The sequence below is a fragment of the Podarcis filfolensis genome (assembly GCF_964270895.1).
Source record: "Podarcis filfolensis genome assembly, chromosome: 13".
In the NCBI taxonomy this organism is placed as follows: domain Eukaryota; kingdom Metazoa; phylum Chordata; class Lepidosauria; order Squamata; family Lacertidae; genus Podarcis; species Podarcis filfolensis.
In genome coordinates this window covers 7,651,444-7,664,016 of record NC_139615.1, presented here as the reverse complement: position 1 = coordinate 7,664,016, position 12,573 = coordinate 7,651,444, and the positions used below count along the sequence as shown (strand labels likewise).

The 12,573-nt window shown below is 43.6% G+C and overlaps 1 protein-coding gene across 1 annotated transcript; it reads right to left on the bottom strand.

Annotated features, from left to right (window-relative positions):
• Positions 1 to 531: 531 nt before the first annotated feature.
• LOC310748500 (vomeronasal type-2 receptor 26-like) lies at positions 532 to 12,178 on the bottom strand (the record flags this gene model as incomplete). Its single annotated transcript, XM_083584330.1, has 6 exons — positions 532 to 1,473; positions 5,851 to 5,977; positions 7,089 to 7,286; positions 9,342 to 10,205; positions 10,709 to 11,000; positions 12,000 to 12,178. The coding sequence occupies 6 exons, from the start codon at positions 12,176 to 12,178 to the stop codon at positions 569 to 571; spliced, it is 2,565 nt and encodes an 854-aa protein (XP_083440456.1). The 3' UTR covers positions 532 to 568.
• Between the last annotated feature and the right edge of the window lie 395 nt (positions 12,179 to 12,573).

The window sequence follows — 12,573 nt, the reverse complement described above, 5'->3', positions numbered from 1 at the left end:
CAAAATTATGCTGGCTCAGTGAGAGGGCGCTTCACCATCTCCAAGAATGACCCTTCGAACATGGTATATCTGCAAATGAACAGCCTGAAACTTGAGGACACAGCTGTTTATTACTGTGCAAGAGACACAGTGAGAGGAAGTGAATCTGAAGCCAGACAAAAACCTCCCTTTGCCCATGGCAGCTCTCTAAATTGAGTTAACTGCACCAGACTGAATGAAGACATTAAGAGAAGGGAAACAAATGCTTTATTTGGAAATCCTGCCAAACATCTTAAATAATAAAAAAGACTAAGATTAAGACCAAGAATTTGTCCAGAAGAAATCAGTACATGATGCTCAACCAATGTTCTCATGACTTAATGATTTTTCTGTTACAGATATCCTTGATCCCTGCATATGATTACTGGTTTTATTATCTGTTCTACGTTGATGCAGAATACCGCCTCATATCCCCTCCTTTTTTGAGATTAGCAGAATAGATTGGATTGGCATAGATAGTATTCCAACCCAGTTTCTGGACTGTGCCCACTGTTTCTAATCCAATTGATGTAATAAGATCTAGTTAGAATTATCTTGTTCTTCTCCTTATTAGCTGCTCCCTACTGTTCAGCTCAGGCCTCAGCAGAATAATGTAACATTTGGGGGAAAAGATGCAGCCAAGTAAGCCAGCAGTGGAGGCCAAGATGGAGAAGATCTCCACAGCCACCATGTATTTCCCTTTGGTGCTCAAGTATGTTGGAACAAAGGACAACCAAACACTGCAGAACATCAACATGCTGAAGGTGATGAACTTGGCTTCATTGAATGTGTCTGGCAGCTTCCTTGCCAGGAAAGCCACAATGAAACTGATGGTAGCCAGAAGTCCAAGGTAGCCCAAGACAAGATAGAACATGAGGACAGAGCCTTCATTGCATTCTGCTACAATTTCTTCTGGCAGCGAATGCATGTCCAAATCTGGAAATGGAGGAGACCTTGCCAGCCACGTGGCACAAATGGCAGCTTGAATGAGGAAGGAGGAAACCACAGTGGAGTTGGTCACCCTTTTCCCCACCCACTTCCTCATGTTGGAGCCTGGCTTGGTGGCCATGAAAGCCATAACCACAGTGATGGTTTTGGCTAAGACGCAAGAGACAGCCACTGAAAAGATGATTCCAAAAGAAGATTGTCGGAAAAGGCAGGACATCTTCTGAGGCTGCCCAATGAAAGGAAAAGAGCAGAGGAAGCAGAGCAGGAGGGAAATAAGGAGAATGTAGGTGAGGTCCCGGTTGTTGGCTTTGACTATGGGGGTATCTTTGTGCTTAATAAAAATTCCAATAACCATAGCTGTAATTAAGACGAAAGAAAGAGTAACCAAAGTTAAACTGACCCCTAAAGGCTCCTCATAGGACAGAAAACTGATTGACTTGGGAATGCATTTATCTTTTTCTTTGCCTGGATATTGTTTTTCTGGGCATTTGAAACAGTCATCCATATCTGAAAAAAAGAGGAGTTACCAATTTACTGAAAATGCATGTATCTATTGGAGCCAATAGCCACAACTGTCTTTCAGCTTGGGGCTAGCTCATATTGCTCAAATCAAAAAATCATACCCCCCCTCCCCCTCGGTGTGTGTGCCTTTTATCCAACGATTCCAGGGAGGTATAAAACATTAAGAATACCACATGGGCATATAAATGAAATATAATATTATTTCCAGTGTGCATCACTTTACAATCGAATCACCCTCCATTTTTCTTAGCTCTGTCCTAGAAGGGGCTCCTTCCTCTTACCCCCCTTGATCGCTTAAACCTCACAAATTTTAGAGGACTCCCCTGAGTGAGTGCTTGAGGGCCCTGCTCTTGCCACTTACCATCTGGCCTGGGGCGGGGCCTGAAGCCTCACAAGGACTGCTTGCTGCTTGCTGCCACTGCCCAGGAAGACTCCCCTGAGTGAGTGCCTGAGGGCCCTGCTCTTGCCACTTACCATCTGGCCTGGGGCGGGGCCTGACAGGCCTCACTAGGACAGTTGTTGTTACTGCCGGAGAGGCACAGAGTGTTTTTAAAATGTTTTTTAAAAAATTTCTTTTGGATTTTTTGTATGTGGGGGGTGGGATGGATGTTTGGTTGGGCTTGGGGGATTTTTATTTTATTTTGATGTTTTTGTAATTTTTACATTTTTTGTTTGTATTGTTTTATTGGTTTTGTTTGTTTGTTTAAGGTGTTATTTTGTTCTTAGGGGGAGGGGTCAGGGCTGCCGGGGAGTGGGCCCCAGCCCACAAAATGGCTGGGGCATGTTCCACAGTGGGGGATGCACTGGGACAACCGATCTCAGTGATCACGGGTAGGAGGAGGAGTTACGCTAAGACTAGACCATGTCATTACAGAGGGGGGAGGTTTAGTCGTTGTCTGAGGACTATCCCTGCCTCCGGATCTGGTCCTGACCGGATGGATACTAGAATCAGCAAGGGATACCCACATGACCTGAAGGTGCTGCTGTGCAATGCCAGGTCAATGATTCATAAGACCACTGCCATCCATGACTTGATCATGGATGGAGGACTTGACATGGCATGTGTAACAGAGACTTGGTTGGATGAAGCAGATGGGCCTGTCCTTGCCGCTGCTTGTCCACCAGGTTTCTCTTACGCACAGCAACCCAGGTCATGTGGGCGGGGAGGGGGGGTTGCAGTGATTTTTAGGAAGTCATTAGTTCGCACCAGGCATCCTATTGGGAAGACCCAGTTTTCCAAGTGCATGTTCTGGAAGTTGGGCAATAGGGGCAGTACAGGATTCCTTTTGGTGTACCGACCTCCCCGCTGCACCAAGGATTCCCTGCCCGAGCTGCTTCAGGTCGTGGCGGATGTTCTCCTGGAGACACCTAGCTTGGTCGTCCTAGGGGATTTTAACATCCATGCCGACACGACCTTACAAGGGGGTGCTCAGGACTTCGTGGAAAGCATGGCCTCCATGGGGCTGTCCCTGAATAAGTCTGGCCCAACCCATAGCCACGGACATACCTTGGACCTCGTGTATACCTCTATGGATGTTGGTGATCTGACACTAAGTAAAAGCGAAACGAAAGAAGTGCCATGGTCAGATCACTTCCTGGTGCAACTGGACTTCTCTGTGACCCATCACCTCTGCAGGGAGGTGGGACCAATTTGGATGGTCCGCCCCTGCCACTTAATGGATCCAAATGTTTTCCAGAGAGTGGTAGGGGATGCTTTATCCCATGTTGATGGCCTTTCAGCTGATTCCCTGGTGGCCCGCTGGAATGTGGAGTTAACCAGGGCTATTGACTGTTTGGCTCCGAAGCGCCCTCTCCGATTGCATGGAGCCCGGACAGCCCCGTGGTTTTCCACGGATCTGAGGGCAATGAAACAATCGTTGAGACGGCTAGAGCGCCGGTGGCGGATAACTCATTCCGAATCTGACCGGACACAGGTTAGAGCTCAACGTCGAGCCTACCAAGTGGCGATAGCGACGGCGAAGAAGAATTTCTTCACCGCCTCTATTGCATCTGCAGAAAACAGCAGCAGGAGACTTTTTCAGGTGGTTCACAATTTAGCGGAACCACCTGCAACATCGGGGCCCAGTATGGGCCACATGTTCTCCTGCAATGATTTTGCAAAGTTTTTTGCAGATAAAATCGCTCAGATTCAGGAAGAAGTAGACTCCACCGTGGGAGCAGGGTGGGGCGGGAGAGTGCTAGAGTTCTGTCTAGTCAAGTTGAGTGGGATCAATTCCAATCTGTTACCTCCAAGGATGTGGACAGGCTGCTTGGACAAGTGAAACCAACCACCTGTCTCCTTGCCCATCCTGGCTTATAAAAGCTAGCCGGGAAGGACTGGGCGATGGGCTTCGTGGGGTGGTGAATGCTTCCCTCCTTGAGGGAGCCTTCCCAGACCCGCTGAAAGAGGCGGTTATTAAACCGCTTCTTAAAAAGTTCCAGTTACAGATAGGTAGCCGTGTTGGTCTGCCATAGTCAAAACAAAAAAAAAATTTTTTCTTCCAGTAGCACCTTAAAGACCAACTAAGATAGTTCTTGGTATGAGCTTTCGTGTGCATGCACACTGAAGAAGTATCTGAAGAAGTGTGCATGTGTATCTGAAGAAGTGTGCATGCACACGAAAGCTCATACCAAGAACTATCTTAGTTGGTCTTTAAGGTGCTACTGGAAGAAAAAAAAATTTCGCTTCTTAAAAAAACATCTATAGATGCGGCCACGATGGCCAACTATCGCCCAGTCTCAAATCTTCCATTCTTGGGCAAGGTGATTGAGCAAGCGGTTGCTGAACAACTCCAGGCACGCCTGGAAGAAGCGGACCAAAGGTGAGAGCTGTTTCCTAGTTCTGCTGGATCTCTCAGTGGCGTTTGCTACCATTGACCATAACATCCTTCTGGACCGTCTTGAGGGGCTGAGAGCTGGGGGCACTGTCATACAGTGGTTCCGCTCCTTCCTCCTGGGCCGTGTTCAGAAAGTGGTGGTGGGGGATGAGTGTTCAGACCCCTGGGCTCTCACTTGTGGGGTGCCTCAGGGTTCTGTCCTCTCCCCCATGCTTTTCAACATGTACATGCAGCCGCTGGGAGAGATCATCAGGAGGTTTGGACTGGGCGTTCATCAGTATGCGGATGATACCCAGCTCTACCTCTCTTTTAATCAGAACCAGTGAAGGCGGTGAACGTCTTGTGTGAGTGTCTGGAGGCGGTTGGAGGATGGATGGTGGCTAACAGATTGAGGTTGAATCCTGACAAGACAGAAGTACTGTTTTTGGGGGACAGGAGGCAGGCAGGTGTGGAGGATTCCCTGGTCCTGAATGGGGTAACTGTGCCCCTGAAGGACTAGGTGCGCAGCCTGGGAGTCATTTTGGACTCACAGCTGTCCATGGAGGCACAGGTCAAATCTGTGTCCAGGGCAGCTGTTTACCAGCTCCATCTGGTACGTAGGCTGAGACCCTATCTGCCTGCGGACTGTCTCGCCAGAGTGGTGCATGCTCTGGTTATCTCCCGCTTGGACTACTGCAATGCACTCTACGTGGGGCTACCTTTGAAGGTGACTCGGAAACTACAACTAATCCAGAATGTGGCAGCTAGACTGGTGACTGGGGGCGGCCGCCGAGACCATATAACACCGGTCTTGAAAGACCTACATTGGCTCCCAGTACGTTTCCGAGCACAATTCAAAGTGTTGGTGCTGACCTTTAAAGCCCTAAATGGCCTCGGTCCAGTATACCTGAAGGAGCGTCTCCACCCCCATCGTTCTGCCCGGATGCTGAGGTCCAGCGCCGAGGGCCTTCTGGAGGTTCCCTCATTGCGAGAAGCAAAGCTACAGGGAACCAGGCAGAGGGCCTTCTCGGTAGTGGCGCCCGCCCTGTGGAACACCCTTCCAGCAGATGTCAAAGCGATAAACAACTACCTGACATTCAGAAGACATCTTAAGGCAGCCCTGTTCAGGGAAGTTTTTAACGTGTGATATTTTACTGTATTTTTGGTTTCTATGGAAGCCGCCCAGAGTTGCTGGGGAGGCGCAGCCAGATGGGTGGGGTATAAATAATAAATTATTATTATTATTATTATTATTATTATTATTATTATTATTATTATTAGGATCTCCCAGCTTCCCTTCCCCAGACTGCTCCTCAGTGCCCCACCACCAGGAGCCAGGGTCTAAGTCTTCTTCCTCTTCTTCTATGCCTTCCTTGGGGGGTTCTTGGGCAGGTGGTGCCCACTGCTCTTCCTCATCCACCCAGTCCCTGACATACAAAGTCAAAACGAAAACCCCAGCCCCTAATCTGGCTTCTGCATTTGGGACCAATTGAAGTTTTCACTTTAACACTCAAAGGTGGAATACATTGTGCATCATGTCACTTACCCTCTTGATCTGAAATCTTCCCTTCCGGGCATGGACTACAATCGAAGCAACAGAATTTCCCCCCTTCCTTCGCTTTTTTCTGATTGCCAGCATGGCAAGAATGAGTACACACAGAAAGGGGAAGCACCTATCCATAGAAAAAGAATGAGGGAGAGCAGAAATGATAATTTAAAAACCAGCTAACTATAAATTGAAATACAATGATTTGACACTGAAGAACAGGGAGCACAGTAAAGGCAACCATCTGCCAGTCTTTCACTGAGCATGCCAAACAGTATTCTTACAAAAGTCGGGTGCCTTCTCCTGTCTGTGCTGAGCAATGGCAAGAGCCCATGGGGTCCCAAGCACTCACCCAGGGTCTGTGTTCCTTTGGAGAACTGAAGATATGGCAGAAACTGCCGTTGCTTTAAGAAATATGACTTATTCACACCTCCACTCTGCATGCAGGGAGTCCACATCTTACAGCATGGTCATTTCGAGAGGGACTTGTACCCCACAGCAGTGCAGCTTTGAAGTCCAAGGCATCTCTGCAGCAAGGCCTGCAAACAGCTTCCCCCAGACATGGATCTCAGCTCTTCTTCTTGCTTCATCTGCCCAGCTACCCTTGCTTGAAAACTCCCATTCCAGTCCCCTCAAACAAACACAGCATCTCCTTGGTAACATCTCACTCTCCAGGCCAAAGGATTCCTTTCTAATGACCCGTTAACACCTTTTGTCAAGTGAACAGATTTCCTCTAACTTTCATCCACATCTCAATTAAACAAAATTGTAGCATTTCTTCATTCCTATGGTTTAAGGGGGTCCCCCATTTAAATTAAAACAATATGTGTGCATTCAATTGCTTGACTGATGAGAAGTTGAAGACCAGATAAAAAGGATGACTATTTCTACTCCGTGCGTCATAGAAATGTGATGGCCAACTGGTGATGTATAGTCCTGGTTTGGACCATGAAGAAATGATAACTGGCCAAAATTTATTAAGACCTAAACAATATTTAGCACTCTACAGTAAACATACAACTGCTTTCAGTTGATGGGAAGAACAGGGATATTCAGCACCTCAAACGGACATTTTGTTGTTGTTTTTTTAATCTGACATTAGCAGTGCCTAATTACCATCGGCACAATAAATTGTTTTGTAAGGTAAATTTCTGACCCTCAGATAATCTGCCCTAATAATGAAATAGCCCATGAGAATGCCCTGGAATCCACACCTGGTTAAACCGCCTATGCCATACGATCCTATCATCACTGATGAGGAATTTGTGTCCTTCTTTGGGATCCACCCTTCCAACCTTCACTTGAACAAAAGAGTTGTTGGGGAACATGACCATGTTCATGATGTCAAATCCAGCTCCCATTTCCCTCTTGTCATTAAAAGTTACCAGTTCTCCAGCTGAGTTGTTAAATGAAATGTCTTGAAGAAATGGGTGGAGCTAGTTAACAGAGAAAAAGTAAAAAAAAAGAAGTATATACTTAATATTATTATTACTGTTGTTATATTTAGTAGAGACTGTCCAATTTTTTTGATGAAGATGCAATAAATTTGCAGGTGTAGAGTACTGAAAATGTATAGATTCTCTTTCTCCTATCTCTCTCTCTGCCCCATCAAATATCTAAGTGGAAAACAGAAACCACAGACTTTGTCAATCAGTACTACCTACTGTTATTTGTACTCTTCAGTATTTAACTGTGACACCCTTTCTATGATATCCTTAAGCTGAAAAGAAAAACAACTTTACAATTTGTCATAAAACAAAAGTGATGCAGCAAAGAAAACAGGAGACATCAGAAAAGAACAGCATCAAAACGATCAGAGCTAAACCAAAACCATTTTGGCTTTGAGTCTTGGAAGACCTGCTCCTTGTCTTTGCAGACCTTTTCCCACCTGGCCTTGGATGGCAGCGCCCCAATTGACTCCAGATACAAAAGCATACCTCCAACATTTCTCCATGAAAATAGAGACATCCTAAGGAAAAGCTGGACATTCTGGAATCAAAACAGAAACCGGGACAGCTTCTGTAAATGTGGGACTGTGCCTGGAAAATAGGGACACCTGGAGCATCTGCAAAAGCTGAGGCTCCTGAAGAGGCCTGAGACCATCTTGGCTGTCTCTTAGTGCTTCTTCTTCTTCTTCTTTGGCGATCACTCATCGCTGAGTAAGATTGACTTCCATAAAGATGGTTTTAACAATGAGTCCGTAAGTGACGTGGAGGCCAATTCTAGATCCACATGTCCTTCCACAGTGGGGATATTGATTTCTAGATAGGAGTTGATCACGGTGTGGATTTGCCAAGTGTGCCTTCCTCTTTCTCCCTTTCGTCCAGAGTTTGAGCATCTTCAAAGCCCATGAAACTTTTGGTAATGGCTGTTCTCCAATTGGAGCACTCACAGGCCAGGTTTTCTCAGTTCTCGGTGTTTATACTACATATTTTAAAGAACTGCCTTGAGAGAGTCTTCAAACCTCTTTTGTTGACCACCAGCATTACGCTTTCCATTTTTAAGTTCAGAATAGAGTAGTTTTCATAGGGCAGTGCTAGATCATTGAGCCTGAGCTTCCACAACTGCTGCCTAACATGAACCACCATTGCAAAGATTGGCAGCAACAGCAACATACGTGTTCTATGCTTATGCTAATATGTTATTCTTTTGTTAGCTTTGCTGCTTTCAGTGTGCACTCTGCACTTGACCGCCTTTGTACTGTTTTCTTCTGAAATCTTTAAGGTATTATTCTACCTTCCTGTTAATGTGATGCTTTTAATGTATATTTTATATTTGACTTTTTCCAATAACCTTTCGTTCTGGATTGCTTTATTTTATGTTTGAATGTTTGGTAGAGACAAAAATTTTCATGCCTGCAGGCCAGGAGATTTGATAAATGATTGATAGATAGATATAGATAGATAGATGATAGATGATAGATAGATGATAGATAGATAGATAGATAGATAGATAGATAGATGATAGATAGATAGATAGATAGATAGATAGATGATAGATAGATAGATAGATAGATAGATAGATAGATAGATATAGATAGATAGATAGATGATAGATAGATATAGATAGATATAGATAGATAGATAGATAGATAGATAGATAGATAGATGATAGATAGATAGATGATAGATATAGATAGATAGATGGATAGATAAATAGATACATAGATGATAGATAGATGATAGATAGATAGATAGATAGATAGATAGATAGATAGATATAGATGGATGATAGATAGATGATAGATAGATATAGATAGATGATAGATATAGATGATAGATAGATAGATGATAGATAGATAGATAGATAGATGATAGATAGATAGATAGATAGATAGATGATAGATAGATAGATAGATAGATAGATAGATGATAGATAGATGATAGATAGATAGATGATAGATATAGACAGATCTTCTGCTTGACCATGAAAACAACAATGCCAAAGTGGTATATAAAAAAATAAAGCAAATTCCATAATGGAGACATTACCTGCCAAGGTTGGAGATCTTGAAGTTTAATTCTCTTACCCCTCATCATTTCTCTCTTATTGAATGTAGATGAGTGCAAGGCATGCAAAGCATAAGCCACAGAATAGACAGCATTGTAGATACTATAGCTGTGGCCAGTCATGCGCATTTCAAAAACAGCCCCTGGAAGACTCTCCAACTTCTCCTCTCCAGTACATGTTCTATCAACTTTTGCTGCTGCTTCAGGATTTGGAAATGAACAGTTGAATGCTTGCTCCCAGAAGTCCTTGAGGAAACCATTTCCTTGTGAACAATGAAGCCTTAAATTCTGAAGATATGTCTGGAACCCTAAAGGTTCTTCTGAGTGAATTGCAAAGGAAATTGAGCCTTCAAATATTTCAAAATCCCAACCCCTTATGAGACCAGTTACGGAAAAATCAATCTGGGCTGTCATGATCCACACCTTTCCAACTGAAGTGTTTTCCTTATATTCAGGAGCAACTACAACAATTAAAGTGATCAGCCACATTACAGTCATTGTTTCACCATATATAATAAATGTTCTCGCTTTCATATCCATGAAAGGCTTGTAAATATTTTGGGCCTGATCATTAAGATCTTCAAACCCGTGGAAATTGCCTTGGTTTGGGATTCTTTCTGAAAAAGCTGTGCATATTCCATTTTGAGAAAGCAATGGCTCCAGGGTCTGCAAGAAATGGTCTCCGCTTTCATCATCCACAGCAAGGAGCCCAATCCAGTTCCATCTGAAATGCTGCAGTAACCAGATGATCCCTGTATATTGGTGGGTCTCACTTGCAACCATGCTATAAAAGGAACGGGCCTGTGTTGTGACACTTTGCTCTGGAGCAAATGAACCATACGTGAGCTAAAAGGGAATGCACAGCTACTTTAGAGATGTTTTAAGCCAAACCATTCTGTGAGCTCCTTTTTTAGGGAATCAAGATTTGGGGAAGTAAAATACCAATCTATATTTCCAGCTCTGGTTGAAATGTGTTTGTTCAATCCTCTGCTTCAAATTTGGGAGTATGATGCCTGGGAAACACAGATGGAAAATTAATCTGCCAGACACTCCCAGGGAATTTCCTGCTCATTTATAGTATCTTAATTGGAGAATGCAGTGCAGGGGGGCACTCAGAAAAGGCCTATGGGGGGGGTGGATGAGTGGGAGAATGCCATCTTCCACATACTGTGTCCCCCTACTGTATGAAGCCAGTTTTATTCATTTTTTCAAACATTATAATTTTATTTTCTACACAGTCATATTTCTCCATCTGTGTCAGCTACACAATCTCTCCACGAATATCAATAAAATATGGAGTTGCATGCTTGATTTTGTGAAGGACCCAGTTCATAGTGCAAGGATCTTACCTGTGGGATCTTGTAGAGATTTAAGATGTCGGCCATATGAAAGGAGATATCAGAGGCAAGGCCCCCAATAATGGCTATTAGGTTTTTCTGCGTGCCACATGCATAGTTGGGGAGAAATGTATGTGATTTGAAGAGCAGGTCCAGAATGGTGCGATAGGTCATCCTCTCAATGTAGTAACTGTCATAGATGTGGAATCCAAGTGTGGCATTGGGCAAGACCCTGGGATTCTCATTTATCATTTTTACGGCAAACACCAAGGCCAGGACATGCTGATAGAACTTTGTCACCATTCTGCAAAGAAAATCATAAGTTCTTTCACAACTAAATTCTACGGTGAGTGTGAAATATTTTATCATAGAACTAGCATAAATGCAATGAGCTTTGACCATCATTATATTAAGGAAGAAAAACTATCACAGTGGCTGCAAACAAGGGAAGGAGATGGAGAAAGCAGTAAATTGCATAGCCATTTCAATTTGACATGTGTTCCATCCAGTTTCTCTCTAAATTTATATTTTTACTTTGTATGTTCCACTCTGGTAAAATTTATGTTAGTGTAAGCTAACAGCCTGCATAGTCCTTAACAACTGTCTCTTACCATGCTGAGGTGATTTCCCAGTTAGAAGATTAAACCAAAAGCACTCTGCTAAGCAACTAGAGAACATACTATAATACCCACTTCTTTTTAACAGCATTGCTTGTTTTGAAAACTTTTCTTTATTCTCATTTTATCCACATCTAACACTTTCAAACCTAAGCATTCCTTAATTTGCTTTTTCTAAAAAATCTCATTATACATGTTTGCCTTTTCATCAGTGTTCACAGTGACCACCTTTTGAACATTTTTAGCTTCCTACTAATTTCTCCCATCTCATTGTATTTCACAAACTCACAGAATTGTACTTGGAAGGGGCACCAAGGGACGTCTACTCCAACCCCCTGCAATGCAGGAATTTCAACTAAAGACTCCCTAACAGATGGCCACCCAACACTGGGTTGAAAACCTCTAATGAAGGAGAGTCCACCATAGCCTTCATTTTATTTAAACATTCACAGTTTATCATCTCAGGCATCTGTTTGGCTGTTATGGATACAGGATACTGGAGTATCTGCTTTAGTTGTGAAACTGCTCTAGTTGTGATCAGGAACATGATCTCCACAAGTTCTTATGATGGCAGCCAGCCATAAACAAGAACACCATTCATGCTCTTTCAGAATTTTAATTCCTGTACTAAAATCCATAGGTTTCCAAGCTCACAAGACACCATGAAGCAGGGAGGGGTCTCTTACATTGGAACATCAAAGCCTTGTTCCTCAGAAGGGTGGACCTGGAAGGACACTTTGTAGGAAAGAAAAAGGATTTGAGACGTAATCCCACCAATGATGAGACCTTCGGGTTGATACCACTCATGAGGCACTGGGAGGGCATCACTTCTAGGGCATGTAATGGTATTTGCCTTGCACACCATGTGTGATAACAAAAGTAGCAACACCACCACCAATGCAGCCATCTCTCCAGATGGTCATCAACTTCCTTATAACATTTCTTTAACATGTCAGTTAACAAGCCTTGAGGGGAACAGCTCTGCACTGATTTGATCAGATGATTAGCACAAATTCAAGGTATATAACCACATTCAGATTGGGTGGGGAAAACTGCTTGAAGGTGTCTGGAGAATCAATTATTGGAGGTAATTGCAGGAGTAATTACTTGTGCAAAGTCTGGTCTCTGTATGGCACCAGTAAACATGTTTCTCCACTCTTTTACTTCCTCATGGGAAAACAGATAGAAGATGGGTTCACAATGATCTCAATGAAAAATAACAGGAGAGCTAAGACATAGGAACAAACGAGAGGGAACCTT